The sequence below is a fragment of the Neophocaena asiaeorientalis genome, unplaced genomic scaffold, assembly GCF_003031525.2.
Source record: "Neophocaena asiaeorientalis asiaeorientalis breed wild unplaced genomic scaffold, Neophocaena_asiaeorientalis_V1.1 scaffold232, whole genome shotgun sequence".
Classification (NCBI taxonomy): Eukaryota; Metazoa; Chordata; class Mammalia; order Artiodactyla; family Phocoenidae; genus Neophocaena; species Neophocaena asiaeorientalis.
In genome coordinates this window covers 70,324-97,868 of record NW_020175672.1, presented here as the reverse complement: position 1 = coordinate 97,868, position 27,545 = coordinate 70,324, and the positions used below count along the sequence as shown (strand labels likewise).

Sequence of the window (27,545 nt, the reverse complement as noted above, 5' to 3'; positions counted from 1 at the left end):
CCTGGGGTTTCTCCTTTGAACCACAACTGGGAAATTATTTGAGTAATGATTTTCTCAATTCTCTCAAGAATGGTACATAACTCGTACCACTTTAGATGCCTGGGAGAGAAATTAATTCCTTTTGTGCAACAGATGCCTTAAAACATTAGAGCTTAATTTTCCAGAGGAACCCTGGTTGAGAAAGGCTTCATGACAAGAGATATGTTTTAGGAAAATCAATCTGGCAGTGGGATCACATCCCTGGGAGGAAAAAGCTGCAAAAGCACCTAAAGAGCCTCGGAACTACTGGGATGAGTCAGCTCCAGGGGCTTGAGGAAGGAGGCCCCCATCTTCTCTAATTACTTGTCTTCTCAGTTGTCCTGCCCTTCCTTCATTCCTCCAACCTTTTCTTGTACTTGGCAGTCAAGTACTGAAGCAGAGCCTTCCTGCTCATAAGTCAGCAACCCAGGCAGAAGCAGCATCTTCAGAGATGAAAACCACAGAAGCCAGTGCACCCACTTTTCTGTGGAGGCTGGGGGTAGAAAACTGGCACTACTGAACTCAGAACTCTTCCACAGAAATCCATCTGGCAAACTCCTATTACTCTCCCTGATAAGGCTGAAGCACGCCATCCTCTGGGAAGCTTTCTGTAACTGATTCCACCTCCCTGCTCACCAGGCAGAAGCAGGTATTTCCTCCTCGGTATCCCCACAGCCCCTTGTCGAGGACCCTGCTCAAGCATCTGCCTGCTGTCACTGCCTGTTTCCATGTCTGTCTCCTCTACCAGTCTGAGCCTCTCTCAGGGTCAGGGACAGTTTGCCAGATCCATCTTAGGATGCCCTGAGGTCCATGGTCTCAAAGATGGCAACTGGCTTACCCAGAGTCACACTACAGAGCTGAGATCAGACACACTACAGGTCTGTCTGATCCCCAAGACTGTGTTCTTTTCACTATGTTTCAGGGTCTCCCGAAGATGAAGAAGGGCCTTTCTGTGCTAAGCACCCAGCCCAACACTGAAGAGTTCAGAGGCGGTGCTATCAGAGTAGACCAGACCACCTGGAGAGGCTTCCTTAGAGGTAGATCCTTGAAGAGTCTGAGGATCTAGCTGAGAAGAGAGGGAACACGATGGTGTTTTAGGCAAGGTGGGGAAGTTGAGGGGCAGAAACAGAATTAAGAAGCCATTAGGTAGGAGTACAGGTTTCATGGGGGAGGAATGGGATTACAGCTGCCAGGTGAGAGTTTGATTTCTTTATACAATCGTGGAGCACCTAGGAGCGTTTATAGGTGTCATCACTAATCCTTATGCCCACTAATCACTGTGATATTTCCCAGGTGTTACTTTACAGACAAGAAAACTGAGGCTTAGAGAGTTAAAGTAACATGTCCAAGCCAACAGAGCTAGTAGCTGGGGAAGCTGGGATTCAAACGCAGGTTGGTCTGACTCTGAAGCCTAAAGTCCTTTTTATTACTCCATGCTGCCTCTTAAGAGGTCAGAGAACTTCCCACATTACCAGACTGAGGCTGCTGCCTGGACCACCCCCCACCCCCAGCTCTCACGTGGGGACTGCTGATCAGAGGGCAAGCGCGGTTACCCCCTCTAGCTCTAACCCTCTAAGATCTGGGGGCCCTAAATCCCTGTGGACTAAGCAATTTCAAGGACAAGGGTTCGGTGTTGACCTCGTGAGCACAGGCTGGCCCTGTGTCTAAACGTGCCTTGGATCTCACAGAGAAAGCCTCTAAGGTGCTGTAGCAAAGCTGGTGGCAAATATAGGCTAAAAAAGCTGGATGGTCAGGAAGGCAGGGCCTGTCTTCCCTGAAACCTTCTGGAGGAGGTCAGCTGAGGTCAGAAAATTTCGGAAATGTCACTGACAAGAGCCCCTAGGACAAGGGAGCAGGATCCTGCCTCTCGGTTGGCTGGTCACACACACAGGCAGACCAAGAGAGGTCAAGGGGGGAGGGAGGTCAGAAGTTGGCAAGCCTGCAGGCCCTGAGTGATGGCCACTTGTTCAGGTCAGGAAGGGAGAAATAAGTGAGTTAATGGTTTTGGCCCTTGAGGCTGGGAGGCTAGGGCAGGGGGTGTAAATGGATTCTGGGTAAAAAGGCAGGTGGGTGAACTGTAAAGGTGGGGGCTAAGGGCATCTGTTCCAAGTCAACAAGCAAGAACCATGCCCCTGGAATGGCTCAAAGGGCCAGCCTTGGCCTGGGGGGTGAGTGTGGAGGGGTGCTTCATAAAAGGCCTGTGTTTCTTCATTTCAAAGGTGTTCGATCTGGAAGGCTGGGGAGAAGGACTCTTTTTAGAGTGAATTCCCTGTCTGCTTAGGGGCTGAGGGGAAGCAGGGAATGTAAACCACTGGACAATAGCTGGGGGTATTGATTGATTTTAAGGCATGGCAGAGAGAAGCTCCATGGTGAACACTGCAATTCCTAGCTACAGATGTCTCGTCAGAGAGCTTTCCAAAGGACAAAGTGAGTAGCATCTTGCTTGGGGACATTTTCTAAGTCTCTGCTTCTGAGAGCAATGAGTTCTTGCTCCAAAAGCATCAGTCATCCCAGGCGCCGTCACCACATCTGTGAGCAGTCCTGCGCCTCACAACGTACATGCCCCAGATCAAGGCACACTCTGGCTGCTCTGGGGCAGGTAGGTCCCTTGTAGGCTGGGGATATGGGCCAGGCCTGAGTCTTAAGTGAGTGTGGCTAGGGCTGATGGAAGGTGGCAGGATTTGAGGGTTACTGAGAAATCCTTCCAGTCCAATCACATGACAAGGACTAGAAAATGATCTGGGGAGGTTGGGCCAGGGAGGCAAAGGCTCTGGGACTTAAAGAACTTTCGTTGAAGACTGGGTTTTGAAAAAGTGATTGGCTGCAAAGGACAGGTTGGCAGAAGATACAGAGAAGAAAATCACACCTCATTTAAAAGAATCTATTTCAACCAGTCAGAGAAGAACTAAAATGGAATGGACTCCTAGGGAAGAAGTAGGATTCCCTGAGTCCCTGAGAGAATCCAAGGAAATGCCAGTCAGCCAGCTGTTGGAGAGGTTTCTGCCAGGAGAAGAGAAGTCAGGCAATCAGGGTAACCCAGAGGACTTCTGAGGATCCTTCTAGCTCCCAGGTTCTATGAAGAATGACCACTGACAAGGGATACCCTGGCATCCAGGCCCAAGAGAGAGTCACTAAACCTTTAAGAAGTGTAAATGAGGGCATAAACAGGCAGTCAATGCCTTACTCACTCTGGGGCCTGGGCACCACACATCCTGGCAAGATGCTTCCCTCCCTATTCCAAGGAGAGGCTGGAGTGGGATAAGGGAAAGTGACTGCGTGGGAGGCATCTGACAGGGTGGCAGGTAACTCTGTAGCGGGCCTGGATAGGACCAGACTAGCCTGAGTCTGGTATGTATTATCCCTCCAATTAAATCAATGCTCTCTAAAGGAAGGGTATTCAATCATTCAACAAAGAGTTACTGAGTGCCAGGTACTTTACCAGGTGCTGGGAATGAATCAGCCATGGTTCTTGCCTTTGTTTTCAGGGAGCTCAGAGTCAGGTTAGAGAAAAGGCTACTGAACACACAAAAACAATTCCAGATTGCAACAAGTGCGATGACAGAAAAGAGTAGGGTACCATGACCCAGAGTAACGGAAGGAGCCTAATTTAGACTAGGGTGGAGGTGGGATCAAGGAAGATGTCTTTGAGACTGGGGTTAGTAGAGATTTGAAGGGTCTCCCCCTTGGTCCACCAGCCCTGCTCTGGAGGTCACAGGGAAGAAGACAGGACACTTTGGGGGAGAGCAACCATCAAGAAAACTCTCAGAGCATGTGCAGACAGGCAGGATGGCATGGTACCTCACACAATCACAGGCAAAGAACGCACTCCAGCCACATGAGGGCAAATCACACATGCACACGGCCACTCTCATGAAGTGCAGGCACCCTCGAGGCATTTCCAGCTCTAAGAGGGTAACAAGGCTCTGGGGAAGCATGGCATTTCCAGCGTAGAGAGGTTGCTAAGTCCTTACCCTCTTTCCCTGCCCCCCCACCCCGCCCCATTCACCCATAACCTCACCTCCACCAAGCAGCTCCCTGACGGTGCGGTAGTCGTCGGCAAGGACAGCATAGTGCAGGGCTGTGCAGCCCTTGAAGCTGGCACGGTTGTTCAGCCGGTTGTTGAAGTCATCCTCTCGGGTGACCAGGACTAGAGGGACAGCAACACAAATCCTTCTATTAGCAACAAATGCCATGAGCTGCCAACCTCGTCTTCTTTCTCTTGGCATTTTAATTCCCTCATTCACTCATCTACCTACTTACTAAACATATAATGGCACCTACTATGTGCCTGGCCATCTGTGCTGGGAAAGAGGAGGTAAAACAGAGCCCATCCACAAATGTTTACTGACATCCATTATGTTGATAGGATTCACTTGGGGACATGGAAATGAATCAGACATGGTCCCTGACCTAATCTGACAAAGGAGGCAGACAGTAGACAGATGTTTACAGTATTGAGATAAATGCCATTATAGGTATAACGGGATGATATAGAAAGCCAGAAGGGAGCTTAGCTCAATTTGGGCATGGAGAGGATCTCAAAAGATGACAGTCTTGAAGGGTGAAGAGAAGTTATCCAGGTGAAGAAAAGAAGGCTAGGGTAAGACTCGGGACAAGGGACTTCCCTGGTGGCACAGTGGTTAAGAATCCACCTACCAATGCAGGGGACACGGGTTCGAGCCCTGGTCCGGGAAGATCACACATGCCGCAGAGCAGCTGGGCCCGTGCACTGCAACTACTGAGCCCATGGCTCTGGAGCCCACGAGCCACAAGTACTGAGTCTGCATGCTGCAACTACTGAAGCCTGTGCGCCTAGAGCCTGTGCTCTGCAACGGGAGAAGCCACTGCAATGAGAAGCCCATGCACCACAACGAAGAGTAGCCCCCGCTCACTGCAACTAGAGAAAGCTCACGCATGGCAGCAAAGACCAAACGCAGCCAAAAATAAATTTAAAAAAAAAAAAAAAAGAAAAAAGACATGGGACAAGTCAGGAAAACAGAGGTTGTTCTTAGCAGAACAGTAACATACCTCCTCTGTGCTCTGAAGACGTCTACAATCTAGTGAGTATTTAATATTTCGTAAAGAACTTTTAAAATTTATAAAAGCCATTAAAATTTGAAAGTACAAAGAAGAAAAAGCATCATTATCTCTGCAACTTGAGAAACTGCATTTAGTATTTTGGTACATGTCCTCTGATATCTATATCTATATCTACATCTGTATCTATAGGTATAGCTATACCTGCATATATATCCTACAAAACTGGAATTTACTACATTGCAATTTTGTAATCTGCTTTTTTTCCCTTAATAAATGTACTGTGAACATTGGTTTTGAAGGCAGGAAGAATAAGCACTTCATGTGTCAAAGAACCAAAAACCCCCAGGCTCACTCTAGTGCTCACATTAGTGACTCTCTCCAAATTGATACAAAAGAACCTAAAACCAGTTGCATCACTCTAGGTTAGGTGACCACACATGTCCTTGTTCACCTGGGACAGTCATGACTTATGCTTTTTGTCCTGAATGGTCCCACTCTGGACAATATTTGGAAGGCTACCCAACCTCTGGGCCCTCCCTTGGGAACCGAGCCCCCGTGGAATGATACTTATGCTGCTTAGGTGATGGGGTTTCTTTCTGCCTCATGCAGAAATTACTGGAGTTCTTGTCTTATGTTCCCTCCTGAGCTTAGTTCATTGGAGAAGGAATTTGGGTCCTACCTACCTGTACCCACTCCTCCCCGAGTCCAGGGCATAGGGCCTGCAGAGGGCAGGCTCCTCCTACCTCCCACTGGATAAAGGCGTGTAATTCATAACCTTGCCTATGTAGTCAAAAGCACCAGACAATTCTGAAACTATTCTTTTCCAAGCTGTCTTGGAATGGAATCTATGCATTTTCCCCTCCTACAAAACTGAACTTGCTATTTAAAGTCCCAAAAGCCAGAAGACTGTCATGCCTTTTCCTAATCCTAATAGATTTCACTTACTGACCTTCCTCTACTCTGGCTGACATGGTCATTTCACACAATCTATTTAACTCTCCTAACTACCTTATATAGTAGGTATTATAATTCCCATTTTATAGATGAAAGCTAAAGCACAGAGATCATAGAGCTAATAAGTGGTTAAGTGAGGATTAGAACCCAGGTCTAATCTGAGTCCTCACCCTTATTTCCCCATCACAGCATGCTGTCACTCTCATTTTGCAAATGAGGGAATCAGAGCCCAGAGCCCAGATGTTCTGGTCCCAGCCTTGGCTCCTACTCCCTTTTCTTTCCCTGCTCAAGTGAAGGTGCCAGCACACTCTCTGTGGAACTTGCCCTAACAGAGATCAGCCTGAGGTTTGTAGCTAATACCGGATAAGCTTACTTAGGTGGAAACATTTCAAATGTTTGGTCAAAATGAAGTTGTTGGAGTGTGTAACTGGGGAACAGACCACACTTTCTTGTGGTCTGGTGAATCAATGGTCCATCAGCTCTTCTGTAGCAGTCAGAGGCTCTCCTGACTGATGACCCCCACCCCTGGAGTGTTATCTGACCTTTCCTGGAGCAGGGAAAACAGGAAGAAGGCCTCTGATGAGCTAACGTGTAAGTCCGTTGTGCAATGGCATCTGCATTTTTCTCATAAGAGCCCTTTAGGATCTAACTCAGAGATTAACTCTTGGTCATGAACAGTCTCATCAAATCATGGTAAGGGATCTTGTTTCCAGCCCACTGCAGATTAGAAGAAGCAAACTAGAAGGCTAGGGAGAAGTCTTCAGAATCAAGTACGCTGATTACAATCAAGTGCTGACCTGGCAGGGAGGGAAAAGAACAGCACAATATAAAGCTGAAAGAGGAAGCCACAGAATACAGTGCCTCAAGAGCCCCTAGGGCACCACTGAATTGCCACATAGGACATTAACTGCTAGATATAATGATGAACCTGACGAAAAGTGATAGCTGGTTCAAGAAAGCAGGAAGGGTATAATCCATTTTACAAAGAAAATATATCATTCATTCAAAATATATCATTAATGAACACCAATGCATGGTGGTAGCTTCTGGAGATATACTAATAAGGCACACTTCTTGACTCTAAGAAGTTAACAGTCTAATGCAAGAATCAGACCACTGAATGGACAAATTATAACACTGTTTCACGAGTGCAAGACAGAGCTATACACAGGGTGCCTACCATAAAAAAGTAGATGAACTCAAGGGACACAGCTGGTCTATTTGGTTCAGGGACAAACATCAGCAGAGTGGCAGTGTCACAGCCCAGCTAATAAGGAATGTCCATGAAGAGGGCCCCTGCTCCCCTCTGAGGTCTCATCACTTACCATCCCCTTCCTAATGCTCTTTCTTGCCTCTTGGATTTTGCAAATACTATTCCACAGCCTGGAACATTTCCCCCTCTCCCATGCCTTCAACTGACTAACTCCAATTCATTTTTAGGCCTCTGATTAAAAGTTATTTCCTCTAGTGATTCTTGCTGAGTTTGAGGTAGTTACTCCTCCCAAGAGCTTCCCTAGCACTTTAGGCATCTCCCAATTATGGTATTTATTACCCACTCCATTGCAATCATCTGTTTACTTGACTACGTTCCCCACCAAAAGCGCAATAAGGACAGGAAGTGTGACTGTCTTCCCCACAGTTGTATCCCAGTGCCCAGTACGGTGTCTGACCATAAATATGTGCTTAACAAATACTTGTTGAATCAGCAAATGCATACCTAATACATAAATAAGGCCCTAATATTACCTTGTTTTTGGAATAATAATAATAATGCCAGCCAGCAGTATTTAGTAGAGGAAGTAGAGTGCAGCTGTTAAAAAAGTGAGCTCTGGAGCCAGACCACTTGTGTTTGGGTCCCAGTTCTGAATTTACTGTGTAATCTTGGGTAACTCACCTAACCTCTCCATGCCAAGTTTCTTTACCTGTAAGCAGAGATGATAACAGTGCCCTCTCATGGGATATTGTAAGGACTGAATGAGACACTGTGATTAAAGGGGCTTGGAACAGGGCCTAACAGTACCTCTTAGTCAATGTCGGCTATTATCCTTACTGTCTAGTCTTGTGCTTCCAAAAGTGTATTCTCTCTGTGAAAAGAGGTTTGGGGAACGCTGCATGCACTTTTCCCCTCCAAAAGGCACAGTTGTGAGTAAGAACCATCTGTTTAATTTGGCATTACTCAGCAGTTTTATGTCTGACAGCCTCTTTCCACCCAACCCTTGTTAAAATCTTGCAGTACTGGTGTTCCATGGAACACTCTTTGGAACTGGGTTGTGCGTAACAATCTGTAAAGCACTTCATTTACTTATTTATTTCAGAACAACCCTGTGAGGTGGAAGTTCACTCTCCCCATTTTATAGATGGGGAAGCTGAAGTTCAGCAGGGTGCCACAGTCAGTCAGCGGTGGAGCTAGGACCCAGTCCAGGTCAGCTAGGCCCATTTCATGCTCTTAACAGTAAGCTCTTTTCCCCTCATCGCCCAGATTTAGAAGCCCTGACCCAGGATATCTTGCTGAAACCCCCAGATCATTAGATCTCATACTCTTCTCCATCAAAAAAAAAAAAAAAAGACTAAAGGTGGGAAGGAGGTGTGTGCAGCATGCACCCTCATGTTCTCACTTGCTCTCACAGAGAAAGCAGAAGCAAACCCACAGAGGCTAAAGTGACTCCTCCAAGGCTGGCTCACCAGCTGGCCACCACCGTGGTCTTTTGAGGCCCGGCGTTTACAGCTGGTCCTCAGCTAGTGAACCATCCCCTCCCCAAAGACATCTACCAGCCTGTCTCCAGCACAGGGGGAGATGGGCTCAGGCTCCTGCTTCCCCTCCAGGCCAGCCATTCCTGTCCCTTCACCCTTGTGGCCACAGGAAGAATGACAAAGCATCACTTTGTTATCCTTCTGCTCCCACCTCTGCCTTTTGATGTTGCAAAGTCTATGGCACGGTGCCGTGGCCAGGGTGAGTCTGAGTGCCGAGGCAGGTGTGCACCTGACGTACACTCTGCAGGATTCCCTGCACTTAGCAGTGCCAAGGAGTTAGCAGAGGTGAAAGTTGTCCCCAAAGCCCTTCCTATAGCTTGGCCACTACTCAGCACTGTTGAAACTGCAAAACAAAACTAAACTAAACAAAACAAACCACTGCCCCCCACAATAAGAAACAGTAATTTAAGGTAAAGGAGTCACACAGTCCTGAATCTTAGCTCTGCCACTTACTAAGTTCTTCTATCTGTAAAATGGGCACGACAAGCAGTAATTTAAGGAATACTAAATATTTAAGTATTATGAGAATAAAATCTGATAACAGATTTTTAAAAACATTACCACAAACATTAAGTAATGCTGTTTTCTCCCCTGGGGTAGGCACTGGGGATGCAGAAGTGAATCAGACATAGCTTCTGTCCTCATATTGCTAAGACTATTGGAGGAGACTGAAAAAAGGCATGTGGGGCAAAATGGGTGGTCTCCAGATAACAAAAGCTTTATTATCATTGCCTTCTGTGGAGGAAAGGTAACCCTAGCTAAAAGTCTCTCCCTCAGGCTCAGCCTCTACCCGCCACGCCCAGGAACTTATGCCATCTAATGTCATGGAGTGTGTAGCAGTGCCTTTAAAAACATGAGCATGTCTCCATGAGAGGGAACCTTTAGGACTAACCTGACAAACACAAGGATAACCTCTTACATTTGTGCAGCACTTTACGGTTTAGAGAGCGCTTCAATGCAATTGTTTCCTCACCCCAGGTCAACCTAGGACAGATAGGTCAAATATTACTCTGTTGAACAGAGGAGACAGAGGTAAAGAGGTTGGATGGCCTGCCCAACTTGGATTGCTAATTGGTGGTGGACCAGGACTAGGTCCTGAGCCCATTTGGCTCCATCGTCCATATTGCACAGCTTCGCCAGTGCCCACAGGCTCAAGCCTCACATACCCCAGCATCAGCGGGCCTGGCTTGAATCTCAGGGACTAAGCTAAATTCTTACCAAGAGTCTCCAGGAAGAAGCCTCTGGGCTCACAGCTCCCTCCCCACAAGGTGTTGTGTATCTGCCACCTCGTTAAATCCTTACTCCTACTGCCAGCATCGGCAAGCTGCCTCAACTTCTGTGGGCACTGTTGGCTCTGCCTCTTGTGTTTATCTTCAGCCAAGGGATGGGGCAAGAGGGAGACTCTCTGTGCTGGGTCACCAAGAGACCATCTCTGGGGAGGGCAAGGCTCTTTATTTCCTTCCACAGCCTGGATGATCCTCCTTCCTCTCCAAATCCTAACTGTTCTTTAAAGCCCAATTCAAGGCCTCCTCTTCTAGGAAGTCCTTTCCTCCCTGCTCTGCCCTGGATGCCTATCATGTTGATTGTGTGTATCCATTTACCACTTACTTATTGATCGTCTTATAACAGCTCTTGGAATACTTTGTGTTAAAATTTCTCTTCTGACTCCCTAATTTCCTCACGGATGACAGAAACTAGTTCATAACATTTTCTGTATGTATCTCACCCAGCATCACTTCAGTATTTCACGTATCTTCAGCAATGAGCACACAGGAGCCTTCATTCACCCCCTGCCCTGGAGCACACCACTACTGAGCACCTCAGCACAGTGAGTGCTATGAAAGGCATGTGCGCAAACTGTCTGATGGCAGCAAAGACAGGGCACATGTCATGTGGCTTGGGGAGGAATCTCCCAGAAAAACTATCTGGAAGATGAGGCAGAGAAGAGTGTTCCAAGAAAGGAAGTGGTGCTTGCAAAGGACAGAGGGTGAAGGCTGCATTACCTGCCCATACAAGAAACTGGGAGTCCTTCTGTAAACTTGGAATGCTGAGTGAAGGCAGGTGGAGCAGTGGGCACAGATGAGGTTGCCCAGGCAGGCAGAGGCCTGATCCTGAGAGGGGTTTGGACTGTATCCTGAAAGCTATGTGCAGGCAGTGGTTTTTGTTGATGAATTAAGCAGCATGGGGAACAGCAAAAACAACAGACCAAGAGAAAAGTGAACTGGATTCAAAAATGGCTTTCACTAAACTTGATATGTATCTCAATCCCTCCATTGCTCTGGACGCGCAGGCCCAGCGGCCATGGCTCACGGGCCCAGCCTCTCCGCAGCATGTGGGATCTTCCCGGACCGGTGCACGAACCTGTGTCACCTGCATTGGCAGGCGGACTCTCAACCACTGCGCCACCAGGGAAGCCCCTCAGATCCCCTATTTTTAAAGTAGAGGAGTTTTTTCACATCAGTGGCTCTTAAACTTTAGTGGCAACAGAATCACATGGGTAACTTGTAAGAAAAAAAAACCAAAACAGTTGATTCTTGGGCCCTCGCTTCAGCAATTTAGATTCAATAGGCAGGGCCTGGAAATGCAGAGCCGAAAAAGCCCTTTGTGTTGCTCCTCACAGAAAACTGAGCAGCACTGGACTAGTCTCTGAGGGTCTGGTCTCTGAGGGTCCTTCCCGTTCTAATTTTGTCATGAACACAAGAAAGATGCAAGGCTGGCCAAACCCATCCCACTTCCAAATGCCTGATCTGCTCTAGGGAAGCCAAGGATGTCTAGGTACCAGAATGTTCTTCCCAAGGCCCATGTTTAGAAAGTTAGAGCAAAGCCCCCACGACACCAAGTCTTGGGATACTGGAGACATCCAATATCTCACTCAAACCTCCTCTCCCTGCCAAAATCCAACTGGAATTAGGTCTTTCTATAGCATACACTCTAGTCTTTTTCCTTGTTTATCCAGCAAAGTGTTACGTACTTTCCACGGGCTGGGCCATGGCAATATGAACAGGCTCTGCCCTCAAAATCTTATAAATGCTGCAAATAACATCAAAAGAATCTATCTTTTACCAAGTATTTCTGAAAGGAAAGAGTTCAGAATATTGAGCTGGAAAGACCTGGATTCTAATCCTGGTGACTCTAGAAAATTATTTCATCCCTCTGAGCTTCAAATTGCTCACTGGTAAAATGGAAGCATTAATATCTTTGAATCGGGTTGTTGTGAAAATTGAAATGATGTGATATAGTGAAGGGCACAGGAAATGGCTGCATCTAGGAAATGGTGATTTTTAAATTAACATGTCCTCTGCTGTCCTGGAACTTGTAATATATCCATATTCCTCTGTTTGACTTTCAGAGGCTCTCCTACCTGGTCCTAATGTCTCCAAATAGACTTCCAACTCCTCCCTTCCTGCTGGAGAGACCCCCCTCCATGAGATGACCCTGGTGATCCTACCATGAATCCTCAGTAGTCAGCGCTGTGTATTAGGAAGAGCATAAAGGTCAGAGCCAGTCAGACTGGTAAGCAAAACTCACTGTATGACTTTGATCAAATTAACATCTCTTGGGCTTCCCTGGTGGCGCAGTGGTTGGGAGTCCGCCTGCCTATGCAGGGGACGCGGGTTCGTGCCCCGGTCCGGGAGGATCCCACATGCCGCGGAGCGGCTGGGCCCACGAGCCATGGCCGCTGAGCCTGCGTGTCCGGAGCCTGTGCTCCGCAACGGGAGAGGCCACAACAGTGAGAGGCCCGTGTACCGCAAAAAAAAAAAAAAAAATTAACATCTCTGAGAATGTTTTCTCATCTGCAAGATAGATATCATTACCTATCTCACAAGATTCAATGGCAAATCCAATTAAAAAATGGACAAAGAATCTGAGTAGATATTTCTCCAAAGAAGACACACAATGGCCTAAAAGCACATGAAAAGATGTTCAACATCATTAGCCATCAAATGCAAATCAAAACCACAATGAGATACCACTTCATATCCACTAGGATGGCTACAGTGAAAAAGACAGGCAATAATAAGTGTTGGTGAGGATGAAGAGAACCTGGAACCCTCATACATGGCTGGTGGGAATGTAAAATGATGCAGCCTCTTTGGAAAAGCCTGGTAGTTCCTCAAAAGGTTAAACATAGAGTTACTATATGACCCAGGAATTCTATTCCTAGATATAAACCCAAGAAAACTGAAAACATTATGTTCACACAAAAACTTGTACACAAACATTCACAGCAGCATTATTCATGATAGCAAAAGTCGAAACAACTGAAATGACTCTCAATTGATGAACGGATAAACTAAATGTAGTATAGCCATCAATGGAATATTATTCAGCTAAGAAAAAGGAATGAAGTATTGATACATGCTACAACTTGAATGAACCCTGAAAACATGCTAAGTCAAAAAGAATTCAGCCACAAAAGATCACATATTGTATGATTCCATTTATATGAAGTGTTCAGAATGGGCAAACCTATGGAAACAGAAAGTAGATTAGTGGTTGTCTAGAGCTAGGGAGAGTTGAGAGATGTGGAGAATGATTGATAATGGGTATGGGGTTTCTTTACAGGGTGATGAAAATGTTCTAAAATTGATTGTGGTGATGGTGGCACAAATCTTGTGAATATACTATAAACCACTGAATTATGCACTTTAAATGAGTAAACTGTATAGTATGTAAATTAAATCTCAATAAAACTGTTACATTAAAAACTGTAAAGAACTGAGCACATTGCCTGATGTAGTAAGGATGCAATAAATGGTAATAAATTTATTAGTGTGCCCTTTCCTCTTCTTGATGCCACTCTAACCATGGCCAGAATCACCTCTTACACTAATACTGAAGAATATGTCTAGCTCACTGAAAGGAGCCCATTTCATACTCAGTGAAGGGTCACAGGTGAGTTCTGAAGGCTAATATCCCAGGACTAAGAGTCTTACATAAATATATAACTCTTGGGGGGCTTCCCAAGAGTGAAGTTCTTTAGTGAATGGATGTTACGCTTGTCTCTCCAAGCAGAAACCACTGGGGGTACAGTGGTTAAGACTCTGTGCTTCCACTGCAGGGGGCATGGGTTCGATCCCTTGTTCAGGAACTATGATCTCACGTGCTGTGCAATGCAGCAAAAAATTAAAAAATATATTTAAAAATATATTTACATACGTATTAATATAATACATATATATATAAAACTCTTGACGTAATAAGGAAATAATGGCTTCCATTTACTGAGCACTTACTATGTGCCAGGCACTGTGCAAGGAACTTTACAATTATTTTCCTTGAAAGAATCATACAGGGCTGTTATTATTATTATTCTTATTTACTAAATGAAGCAGCTGGCACTTAGAGAGGTTATGTAGCTTGTTTCAGGTCATACTGGTAGTCAATGACTGAGCTAGTCTGTTCAACTCCAAGGCTTTTACTCTCTTCTCTGTGTGATATCATGGCTTCACTATTTCTTCCTTTTATTTATCTATGTTTTACCCATTCTTTACAACTCAAAAGTCTGATTTTCACTGATCTCCCTTTCCTCTCTGCATTCTAGTACTGTCTAGTCCACATCAAATTAGTTAACATTTTCTCTTACATAGTCTTTTGTGTTCTCAGATTGCTTCATGCATACACTCTTGAGCATTGCAGGTGTTCCATAAATACTTCTTTAGTGAATGGATGTTACGCTTGTCTCTCCAGGCAGAAAACAGGTTCTTGAAGGACAGATACTGTGTCTTATAGATCTCTTTAACCTTCATGTAGAGAACGGTCATCTAGGCTGGCCTATGGCTGGAGGGTTAGACCCCCGCTTAAAAATGGTTCTCACAAACACCATAGACTGGAAGGTTTCTCCTTAAGAAGAGGACCCTGGCTCACCTTATTATACCTTATCATAGTGTAGCATGAGCACTGGCACTTTCTGTAGTAGGAGCTCAGAAAGGTTTGATGAATTAAAGAGAAGACTGGGCTAGCACTTACTCTATTGGAGACACATCAAGGGCAGCCTTCCCATTGGGATCCCAAGTCCATCTTCTCTCACTCCAAGAAAGAGAAATGGAAGAGCAGGAAGGTTGGCCTGGAACCTTAAGACAATAGGTTGTTCACCCTGCCTGTGGCCCTAGAAGCATCCTCTCTGGCCCAGGACCCTCCTCTGACCACAGACCCAGGTAGAGCTTTCCAGAGCCCACGTCTCACCTGCACACCATCAAAATCAAAGAGCTGGGCAAACTCTTAAGAATCTGTTACTTGTTCTGTTATCTTTTACTCTGTTATCTACAGACCCATCAACAGTCTGTTTGAACTTCCACTACTTCCCATCTCTCCTAACTCTCAGGGGAATAACATGCTCACAGGTATCTAGAGTCCCTTTGATCTGTCCTATAATTACCCTGATCTCACCTTCTCCTACTCCCCTGCCCCCACCCTGATCCTAACCAAAGCAGTATTCTTTCAGGTCCAGGGATCCTCTGGGCAGGGCTGGCAACAAGAGGAAGGAGTCTGACCTCTCTGCCTCTCAGCAAGCCATGCTACTTGGTTGGCTAAACTTGGTCCCTCTGTGCTCCCCATCTCCACACCTGCTTGCCTCTCCTCTGCCTTTTCTTTAAGATGTTAAAAGCCTGCAATAAAAAACAAATACAAAATGCTGTAATTAATAGCCAATTCCAAGCCAACCCAGCATCTCTACTAATAAACCTCAACACTTGCAAAAAGAACAATAAATTCTGCCCCTCTCTGGTTCTGGGGTGGTCTCTTATATATACTCTGTGTGTGTGTATGTACGTGGGTAAGTGTGTCTACATATATATTTATTTTCCTTTATTTCCCATCCAGGGAGGGGCAGAATAATGAACTGCGTGCGTCAGGGAAGATGAATCTGAGATACTAGGGAGCAGTGCGGTAAAAAGATTAAAGTGTTATTATTGTTGGGTTTTTTTCCCCCATGGTCCATTGTGACAGCTCGACCGTCATCTGTAAAAAATGTCTCAGTGAGAGATAATCATCGGAAACTCAATAAAGCGTCAGGGGGAGCCTCAGCCCCCATCAATCACTGGGTGCCTGGAAAATTTCAGCCCTCTGTCTCCCTTCCTGCTATCCATATAAATGTCTCTAATATATTTTGTGTGGTGTGTGGGACCCATCCCTGATTTGGAACTTTTGATGAAAAAATATTTATATACAAAATATGTAAATCAGTTAAAAATCATAAGACTAGTTCTTTGACACCCCATCCCACTTTTTTCTTATTTTCATAAATGTATCGAATTTATTCTTTTTAATAAAACATGTCAACTAGTCTATCTCCCTCTCTTAGTTAAATGTATATATAGATTTGGAGGGCTAAAAGGATGGAAACAATTAACCTAACTGGCTGCTACACTTAATCTTGAAGTTGACCAAAAGGCCTGATGGATAGACAGTGCATTGTCCATCCTAGTGACTCTGTAGTGGCTGACACTGCTGAGAAATGACATGTAGAACCACTGGCACTGAAGGTGTGACAAGGCTCTGACAATGATGAGGAAGAGGCAGGGACATTATTAAAAATAATAGCTTGCCCAAACAGCTTTTGGCCTGGCAGATCCCCAAGCCTTCCAAGACTTCGGACAAGTCAGAGGTTCTGAGCTAAGTGTGGAGCACATACAAGCTGATATGGTTGCTGGGTTCCTACAAGGGCAGGAGACAGTTCTGCTGGCATTTGGCATCATCTCTCTGCCTCAGTTTCCTTTAGTGCCTACATCACAGGGTTGCTGTGAGCACACAGTAAGTATCAATAAACATAACCTGCTGCTGTAGCTATTGTCATCATCATCATCTTACTATTATTGTTACCACTTCCCCCTGCTTCTCTACTCTGGAAGGAATCAGTTCCTGCAGTACCTTCTCCTCTAGGACCTTCAAGACTCCTCTCTGCCTAAAGGATAAGGTCCAAGAATCTTGATTTGGCCCCAGCCTACTCTCTTTAAAGCAGCACCTTTACTGCTCATTACCCTCTAAAATGAATCTTCTGCTGTACAGATGCTTCACCCTAACCAGTTTACTTGCTGCCCTGAAATATGTTTTTTCTGTTTTCCACCCCTGAATATTTTGGACATAACATACCCCTTCTCTGATCACACCCAATTCACATTTAGGTGCAGGCCCTTCCATAAAACCTTCTTATACTTTGAGGCTCAAATATCATTTTACTTCCTGATGTTTCAGACAGAGATTCTCTTCTCTGAGCTCTGATAGTCCTTGTTATCTGCACCTCTGACTGGACCCTTGTCAAACACTGTCTTGGTCATGTCGTCAATCTTTATTGTTATTAATTATCATTCTCGCTGATACCTTATATGTGCATGATACCTTGTATTTTCTCAAATATTTCATAAGTACTTCAATTTGATCTTTATAATAAACCTATGGTATAAAAAGTATTATTCTCTACAGATGAGAAAATCAAGGCTTAGAGAGCTAAAGAGAACTGCCCAAGGTCACACAGTTAGGTGATAGCCAAGCCATTCCTTGGACTCTGAGATAATGTTTGGTTCTTTGCAGATAACAGTTTGCTACCGCTGAAAAGCATTTGGAAGGCTGTGACAGAGACTCTGAATGAAGTTTTATAAGAGTATGATGAGGACAAAGATGATGATATAAAAACAGAAATTTACATTAATGGAATTCCTTCTATGTTCTATGTTTTAGGCTAGGGATAAATATACTACCCCTAACTCTCCCAGTAACCTTTATTTTACAAATAAGGAGATGCAGCCTGTGAGAGGTACAGAAAATTGTTCCAGGTGTCATAGTTACTAAGTGTTCTGTACACCCATAATACCATGGCTTAAACACACAGATGCTCTAGGAATGAAACTTAAAGTGGCAATAAAAAAGGTCTCTTCCAGGGAGGAGAAGGTCCAGATGAGTTTTTTTAAAGCAGTTCAAGCACAAGTAGCCTAGACCATCTACTCAAGAGTGGGAGCCTGTTAGAAATGCAGAAATGCAAAATATCAGGTCCTACCCCAGACATACTGAATCAGAATTTTGGGAGTTGGGGTGTGGCAGGAATCTGTGTTTTAACAAGCTCTCTAGGTGATTCTTAGGTCCTTGGGAGCCTTATTACTCCCATTTGAGTTTGTCTCCAAGGGCGCAGGTTCTCTCTGCTTTGCCTGGGTAGGTCTGGACATGCAGTGGGTGCTAGGTGTTAACTTATAGTGAACAGATGAGCTAGGGTAAGACTACTCCTTAGCATGTCCTGGGGAGATGGAGAAATTTTATAGAGAGCAGTTCCATTACTGCTGGCAGGGACTCCTAGCCATCTCCTGAACTCCAGGGCACTTGTCCACTGGTTTGTGATGTACCATCCTGTCCCCCATCTGAAGACACAGAGATGGGGAAGTCAGCTGGAGCAGGTCAGGACCTGCAGCCCGTTGAGCTGTGGGAAGAGGGCCAACTGGGCTGGTGGGGTTGGCCTTGGCAGGTTCAGCCAGGAAAGCCAGGCCCTCTACCCCCAGAAGGGCCCTGTGCCAACCCAGCTTCTGCACAACTCATCTTTATACAGCCGCCACTTGGAGCTGAGAAGAGAAGCTGATTTATAGCCTGCTCTGGCCACGTTTCTGCCGTGTTTTATTGTTTTAATTGTCTATGTGGGAGGAGCTCAGAGGGCTCACTTGCATTTCTGACAGCCCCAGACACCCAATGTTTATAACAGTTACTTACAAGCAGCCAGCAGCATCCCTGACTGGGTGACTTGTTTATTGTTACATCTAATCTACTGCCTCCTCCACCTGAGGATTGGGGCCCACCACCCATCAGCCAGCCACAAGTGGAACTCTCCTAGAGTGGGCATGGGTGGGGCTCAAGGCACTGAATGGAATGTGGTCAAGATCAGGGAGTGAGTTGGTAGAGAAGCAGCCGTGATCTCTTAAGCTCCCCTCCACGTGTCCCCTCTAAGTGCCTTGCTCAAGCTGTGCTTCCTGCTAAGAAAATCTTTTCTTTTTTTTCCCCTCCTCTTTACTCTCCAAAGTCCAGCTCAAATCCTACTTCTTTTAAGTACATTACTTGCTCTGACGATGAGCCTAAAGTTTCTAGAACCTTAGAAATCACATGGCTGACAGGAACCTTGGAGGCTATATAATCTAATGACCCTTTACAAAATCCCTGATGGGCGGACAGCCAGCCTCTGTCAGTGCCCCTTGAGTGGTGAGTTGCTCAGTACCTCCAAGGCAGGTTTCCTGCCTTACACTGATCCAAGACCCAACTCTGTACAGAAATTCTTCATCACATGCTACTGTGCTTTACATGTATTTATTTCTAGTCATCCAAACAACCCTTTAAGATGGGTATTGTTATCCCTATGTTACAGATGAGAAAACCTAAATTCAAGGACCTTAAGCCACTTGCTTAAGATCACACAGCTGGTGACAGAGCTTAGAGGACCCATTACTTCCTGGCACTGAAGACTGACCTTTCTCCAGGATACCACTGTGCCTCTGAAGATGCCATTCTGAGAACTGGAGAGAATGGACAGAACAGTCAGACCAATAAGGCCAAGCATCCCTACATCACCTGCACCAGCAGACCTGCTCTCTACCCAGAAACACCAACCTTGACAAGAGCTGAAGATACAGTAATGTGCCAGTTAAGCAGACTTCTTGCTAGAGCAATGCCAAATGTCAAACAGGAGAAGGGTTTCACTAGAAATGGGGCAACCGATAGCCAAGTCTCAGCAAAGAGGTTTCTTTCCTCTCTAGGCTGTGCCCATTCTGAGCAGGCAGAACGGATATAGAGCCTCTCTGAGAGAAACTTCTCTGATATCTTTTGGTCTCCTTGCCTGGATCCTCTTTCCTCCCCACACCTTAAATGCTGATACCCTGAGTGAAGGACTTGTCCTCCTATCCCTTCCCTTTAACTCTTTTCCTTAGGCAGTTTCAGTCACATTCATTGTTTTAACTACCAAGCAAATGCTGCCAGACTTCTTTGAACTACAGACCCACTCATCTAACAGTTCACCCAAAGCAGAACCCGAGGTGACAGATGGGTGCCTCCTTTTCCATCAATTCCTACATTCCACTGAATACTCCACCTCCTCCTAATATTTTTCTAATACCTATTCTCTCCATTCCCAAAGATTTCTTTTAGAAATCCCCAGAAATGAGAAATGCATTTTGAGGGAGAGGAGCATGACTTCTCATCCAATTCTCAAAGGGATCCATCATCCCCCAAACATTGCTAATCTCTCCTCTCCAATTCATCCCCACCCCATCAGAATGGTCCGTCTAAAATGCTAATGTAAACTGAGCATTCTCCTACTTAAAATCCTTTGATGGCCTTCAGAAAACACTATGAGCTCCCTAGAATTGCCTTTCAGGGTCCTTCCCACATAGAACCCTGCCTCCCTCTCTGGTCTTACTTCTTGCTGTTCTCAGTACTGTGGCAGATGATTCCAGTGGCTGTCACCTATCCCATATCTCTGCATGTGTTATCCCTTCTACCTGGAAAGTCCACCCCTCTTAGTCTGCCTGGCAGTCTCTGACTCATCCTTAAGACCCAGTTCTAAGTCACTTACCCTGTGACACTGCCCAGATATCAGTCTGCCTTCAGATAGAGGGCATCACTACCTATACCAGTGCTACCTATATCCTTTGTACATCTATCAACCTTTGCATTTATCAATCTGCACTGTGGTGCCTGTTCACAGGTCTGTCTTCTTACTTGACTGGGAGCAGATCATATATATTGAGGGGCTAGATCATATATATCCATTTTTATTCATTCCCAGCATCTGGCAGAGTGCCTGACACTCAGTAAGTGCATGCTCAATTATAAATAAACAAAACTAATAAGCAATTACAACCATAGAGTACTCTACAATTCACACATCACATACTTTATCTCTTCATCTTCACATAATACTGATAAGGTAGACAAGGGATATATTATGGGGGTTTAGGGAGGTCTTGCCAAAGTCACAAACTACAACTCACTCTTCCCTTCAGTACTGAGCACAGGCTGAACCCTACAGAAATATCTATTAGAAATTTAGTGAACTTGATGGACTTTGGCACTGACTTTATGTTTTGCTTGTGTTTTGAAGAACTTTGCTGAGCTTGTGACTTTCCTGTGAATTTGCCTAGACACACTCTGGACAAGGGGCTTGTACCTCGTCTTCTACTTAACCTCCTCACACATCCCCAAGTCAGGTAGCTTCCCATGAAAAAGTCAGTCCAATCCAAAGAAAAAAAGAACCACAGGATTCTTTTGTTTCTGTCTACTTCGTCAGTGAGAATGACCCCGAGCTGGGTACAGTGACTTGCATACAGTGGGCAATCAATAAATACTGGCTGAATGGATAAATGAATGAGGTATCTTTAAATGGAAAAAGGAAAGAAAAATATGTTTAAGAAGGAGTTAAAGACTTAGACTGGTAAGGAGAGGAGAACCCTGAGACGATTTTAAAGAACCATCACTCTCCAGGCCCGGAGTCAGAAAGCAGAGTGTATTAAGTCAGAGAGCAGAGTACACCCACACTGATACATCAGAGAAAATCAGCTGAGCTGCCAGAAAACTGTGGCCGGCAAAGGTAGTCTGAAATTCAAAAAAGAGAAAAAGCTACAGAGAGAGTTAGATCTCACAAGCCACGGAGCAGTGAGTTTATCAATGATTGTTGATAAAATTTATTATTTCAATCTAGAATTTATTTTTAATGGTTCTGAAACACTTAGGTGATTACTGGGTACCAGTATGGGTTCGCTAAGGATAAGACAAAACTACGCCAGAATAACCTAATATCCTTTTGGGAAAGGATTACTGAGCAACAAATTAAGACAAATGTTAAACATGTTTTTATTTCAGCAATAAATCAGAGAAAATCTCTTAAAATTTTGTGATGAAGAAATGGAGGCTAGAAAAGAATGAAGTTTGGTGGATCTACAGCTGTGACTGTTGAGTAATGCTTCTAAATTGTCCTGATCATGAGCTCCAGGGCTCTGTACTTAATAGAGTCCTGTAAACATTTTAATCAAAGACTAGCACATGAAGTACATGATGGCAGGGATCTTGTCTAACTCAGCAGTACCTAGATCAATGCCTGCTAGATAGGAATGTGATCAATAAAATTTTGTAAAATTATTGCTGAATAAGTAACTGAATCCATAGAAAGCCTATTTGCTAACTTTGCAGATCATATAAAATAAGAAGAGATAGTTAATATTTTTATCTTTATTTCATGAGAGATACACTAGCCTATTCCAATATTTTTGTTGTCTACCTACCTAGAATATAGGCTGGCTAACAAAAGTTAAAAAAAATTCAGAGGAGGTTGATGAAAACAGGCAAAGAAATGAAAAGGAAGCAAGGAAGGGAGGGAAGGAGGGAGGAAGGGAGGGAGGGAGGGAAGAAGGAAGGAAGGAAAGAAAGAAAAAAGGAAATATCTAAAACATGGTTGGCAAACTATAGCCTATGGGCCAAATCCAGCCTGCTGACAATATTTGTAAATAAAGTTTTACTGGAACACACTCTCATTTGTGTATTGTGTTCTACGCTACAGTGGCCAAGCTGAGTAGTCACAGCTAAGACCAACTGGCCCACAAAGCTTAAAATGTTTACTAACTGGCACTTTCCAGAAGTTTGCTGACCACTGATCTAGAATGTTGAATATGAGCATCAACCTGGAAAGCTGAACTATTAGAACACAAAGGTACAAAACTTGAAAGGCACGGGTGGGGACTGGTGTGACAGCAGAGGTTGGATTAGATGGCTTCACAGTTCTGAGATTCTGTGAAATCAAAAATGCTTACTGGACCCTGTTGGGATCCCAAGAACAGATAAGAAGGCACTCAGATAATCCCTTCCCTTCTACCTGGCCCTGCCCTCTCAGCAAATGCTCCTCCTTGCTTTTTGGTGAGAGCACCTGAACAGAAGACAGAGCTGAGGGTGGCAATGCTATGTCTGAGTGAGGAGAGGACAGCCTATAAGCTGAGTCCCCACACATCAGGCTGCAAATATAGGGCAAGTTTGGTACTCATGAAATTCTCCTCTGTTGGAAACAAAGTGAACATGATTCTCCCAGCTCAGTGGGGAATCCAAGGAGGCACAGGTCAAGGCCTGAACATGGAACTGTCAGCTGACGAGGAAAGAAAAGACATATGAGCAGATCAGAGTTCAAATAACTGCATAAAGGGCCAAGATATAGAGAACATTCAAAAGAGCAGCTGAGGGCAGGTTGCAGCAAAGGTTCCATGGAGGATCTAGTCACAGCAAGTGAGCTTGATAAAAGGAGCAGGTTCAGAGAGGTGGAGAGGCAGGGGGAGGCAACTTCACACTGCAACTGGGTAGCAATGCTCTGATGCTCTTGACATTTCTCTCACGCTGCTGATTTGAGAAATCTTGCTGGGGCAGCAATGACACCTCTGCCCTAGGCTACCACACCCACGTCAGCCTGGTAGCCTTGCTGACAGCTCTGAGGGCTGAGCACACTGCTTCACTCTGCTGAACCTTCCCTCAGGTCAATGTTCTGACCCTTAGGCAATCAGCAAGGCTGTCTGTCCTCCTGGCATTACTGCCAACCCTAAAGTAGCCACGGCTCATCTGCCCTGCTGCTGGAAAGGGAGGGGAATTTCAGCCTCTGTGAGTGATCCAGGATAATGGGCGGGCAGCAGAGCCAATCTGGACAAGCAACGCTCAAATGTAAAATATTCATCTCTGTCTGCAGTCAAAGCAACCTGCCCTCTTCTCAACCCTACTTTTCAAAAACTCACCAGAGGCAATAACGGACTAACTTGCCCAGGTACCCTTCAACGGACACGTGACCAAGCCCTGGTAGGTGCACACCGCCTCCTTCCTCTGAGAAGTCCAAGCAACCACGCACACAACACCCCAGGGAGGCACTGATGACCACCCCCTTTTACAAGCACAGACAAGGTCCAATCTTTGTCCTGGGTCATTCAGTAAGTTGAGGGGCCAGTCCAGAGAGCGGATTGTATTTCACACAGAAGAGGGGAAAAAAACAGTTGAGGGACTTCTGAGGCTGAGGAAACCAGTGAGGCTGCTTTCTAGTTCTGGGGTAGGGCTGGGACAGGGTAAGTCTGAAGAAAGTAGAGGAAGAATAAATCCACATTCCACACAGTTGCCTTAATTATTTTATGGAAATCTGCTCCACTGTCCACTCATCTGAGACTCCACAGATTGAGGCACTTTTGGGAGAACACCAGTTAAAAGGTTCTTCTACCCCTCCCCGCCGGTTATGAAATTGGGCCTCTATTTTATTCCCCAAGACTTGAAGTGACATAAATTATAGAGCCAGAGGGGACTGTGAAGGGCATCTGTTCCAAGCCTTTTGCGCTCTCCATGAGTTCCTAGAGGATGAGGGACTTGCAGGCTCTCACCCTGAGTTGCTGGTAGAGCTGGCACAGAGCACGGCTGCCTGGAAGCCACAGGGAGGAGAGATCTCAGAACAGCAGGGTAGCCCACACTTACCTTCTAAAGAATGGATTCCCTGCTCCTTGGCGGTCTTGTAAACACTGCTGAAATCATCCCCGAGGTTTGGGTCAGCACCAGCTGCAAGCAGGACCTGCACCACACTGGAAGAAATCAAAAAGACACCAAGTGTCAAAAACAGGAAAGGCCCAGGAAGTAGACATTCAGATTCTGAGGCATGTTTGGGGACTGGATCTGCCTCTGCTCATGTGAGTGGTACAGTGGGGAGAACATGAACTTTACGAGCATCAAAGACAAGGGTAGGAAAGTTGGCTCTGAAACTTTACTGGCTGAGAGGCTCTGGACACGTTATCTAACACCTCTCTAAGGCTCAATGTCCAAGACTATAAAATACGAAGTGTTTATTCATCAATTACTTATCAAATGCTTACTATGTTCTAGTCACTGTTCTAGGTGTTAGTGTCCATGCCCTCAAGAAGCTTACAGTCTCTTCTGGGAAGGACAACAAATTAGCATAAAATTACAGCGAAGTGTGATAAAGGCTAGATGGGAGAAGTACCATGTATGGTGGGAAACCAAGGGAGGGGATCAAGAAAGGCCTCCCAGAGGACGCGGTATTTAAGGTATTAAAGACTTGGAAGGCTGAGAAGCCAGATCTGGGTTGGTGAAGTGGGAGGACCCAATGCATTTACAAATCGGAGGCAAAAGAGCATGAAGCTTCACCTGAAGAAAGCAGAATTGGGGATTTCCCTGGTGGTGCAGTGGTTAAGAATCCGCCTGCTGATGCAGGGGACACAGGTTCCATCCCTGATCCAGGAAGATCCCACATTCCACGGAGCAACTAAGCCCATGCGCCAAAACTACTGAGCCTGTGCTCTAGAGCCCGTGAGCCACAACTACTGACCCTGAGCGCCCAGAGCCTGTGCTCTGCAACAAGAGAAGCCACTGCAATAAGAATCCTGCGCACCGCAATAAAGAGCAGCCCCCACGGACTTCCCTGGTGGCACAGTGGATAGGAGTCCGCCTGCCAATGCAGCGGGCGCAGGTTCATGCCCTGGTCCAGGAGGATCCCACATGCCGGAGCGGCTGGGCCCATGAGCCGTGGCCGCTGAGCCCGCGCGTCTGGAGCCTGTGCTCCGCGACGGGAGAAGCCACAGCGGTGAGAGGCCCGCGTACCGCAAAAAAAAAAAACCCTCAAAACAAAAAAGAGTAGCTCCCTGCTCGCCGCAACTAGAGAAAGCCCACGCGCAGCAACGAAGACCCAACACAGCCAAAAAAAAAAAAATTAAAACAAAAAAAGAAGGTAGAATTGGAGTAGAGGGTGTAAGGGGAAGAAAAGTGGGGAATGAGATAAGCCACTGAAGGGATTAAAAGGGAAGTGACGTGGCAACACATGCTTTTCCTCCCCACTTCAAGATATATACATTTAAAAAAATACAAATCATATAGAAATATTAAATTGAAAAATGAAAGTCTTCCCTTATAGCCATCTCCTTAATCTAAATTCTAAGAGTAACCACTATTTATAGTTTGGTGTGTTTCCTTCCAAATCTTTGCTATTAGAAGAATCACTCCTATAGCTGTGTGAGAATGAACTGGAGGGAGTAGGACAAGAGGCAGGAGCCTCCACAGTGAGGTTAAATTAGGTGAATTTATATAGCACCAAGTACAGTGCCTGATCCAGGAATGCTCCATATATGTTTGCTTCCCTTCTATCATGTAATGTTCCTGCTAATACTTTCCTTTTTTTTTCCCTAATAAAAAAAGGTTCGTGTTCACTATAAAAAAAACTCAGAAGATATAGCTAATCAAAAAGAAAAAAATGTTTTAGAATATATTACATCTTTCTAGTTTTTTCAATGTATGCACATTTTTATTTACCAAAGATTGGATCATATATAAACTCTCCCTAAACACACACATACCTCACCCCTTCCATGTCTTAAATATCTGTCTATCACATTGTTTTTAATGACTGCACAGTATTCTACTAAAAGGCTAGTCTGTATTTAGCTAATCCCCAATGGTAAAACAATTAGATTACTTTTAATATTTCAATAACAATGTCTATTTCCTTTGCATAAATTCCTAACAGATGAACTTCTAGATCAAAAGTATAAGCATTTTTAAGGCTTTTGATAAATGTTACTAAATTACCTTTCAGAAAGATTGTACTGATTTTTATTTTTACTATCAAAGGAAGAAGGATGAGAGCAACCGCTGTGCCTTTCTTTCACCAAAGCTTTTTCATTATGTGTTAATCTGGGCACAGAAAATGGAATCACACTGCTGTTTCAACTTGCATTTCCTTGATTACTAGTGAGGTTGGACTTAAAAAAAACGTTTAGCAATCAGTTGTGTTTCTTTTTTCATGAATCACAATTATCAATTTTGTTTTTATTTTCAGGCATAATGTCCTTTGCCTATTTTTCTCTTAGCATGTTCATCTTTTGCTCATTGGCCTTCAAAACTATTAATGCTTTTGAAGGCATAAATGGCAAGCATTAAAAAAAATTACTCTAGAGAATTTGCTGGTGGTCCAGTGGTTAGGACTTGGCACTTTCACTGTCAGGGCCCAGGTTCAATCCCTGGCTGGGGAACTAAGATTCTGGAAGCCTTGTGGCCCAGCCAAAAATAAAAATAAATAAAAATTTAAAAATCACTCTATCATAAATATTAAAAAGCCAACCTACAATTTTAGTTTCTCTCCTTTGTTAGTTTTTCAATATCTGTAGCCAGCAGTATTGCTGGTTTTCCCTGTATCAATTGGTTTGAGTTTCATAACCTTCACTAGGCACAGGACCTGCCCAATTATTTGCTGAATGGATGAATGAATTTCAATAACTCCCATGCACACAAACACACAGTCCTCATAGGTAAGTCAAAGAACCAGAATCTATCTCCCACATAGATGAGGTTCTACTACATCTGATCTAACATGGTCAAGTGAGCCTCCTGTGTCTATTCCCCTTACCTAAAAGGATCTTAAGAATTACCTTTTACAGGTAATTTATCTAGGATATGAATTATGATCCCAAAGAGAAATAAGAAGGGTCTCTAAGCACCTAAAATCCATGTCTAAAACTCAGATATTTAACTCACAGCAGAGTCTGTCAGGTTTTCACTTGGAGGCTATTTGCTCATAGTTTACACATAATTTGGATTAAGACTGGCATTAGTCTTCCTGCTTGCCAGAAGATTAAAAGTTAAGAGGGTTCAAAAAGGCTGTTAGAGATGGGAAACTATCTGCAGGCAGTGAGAAAAATATCTGATAGAAAGGGATGTAGTATGGTACAGAGGTTAAGAACACTGGCTTTAAAATCGGAGACAATATGAACATCAACATGAATAAAGACATTAATGGATTATCACCC

The 27,545-nt window shown here is 44.7% G+C and overlaps 1 protein-coding gene across 2 annotated transcripts in view; it reads right to left on the bottom strand.

Annotated features, from left to right (window-relative positions):
* Positions 1–27,545, bottom strand: part of CLPB (ClpB family mitochondrial disaggregase) — a 145,510-nt gene that overhangs the window by 65,142 nt on the left and 52,823 nt on the right. For both annotated transcript variants that reach the window (XM_024731828.1, XM_024731830.1), the window contains exons 4-5: positions 24,211–24,314; positions 4,037–4,165 (exon numbers count right to left, since the gene is read on the bottom strand). In XM_024731828.1, the coding sequence (XP_024587596.1) occupies positions 4,037–4,165; positions 24,211–24,314 (233 nt within the window). The remainder of the gene's footprint in view (positions 1–4,036; positions 4,166–24,210; positions 24,315–27,545) is intronic.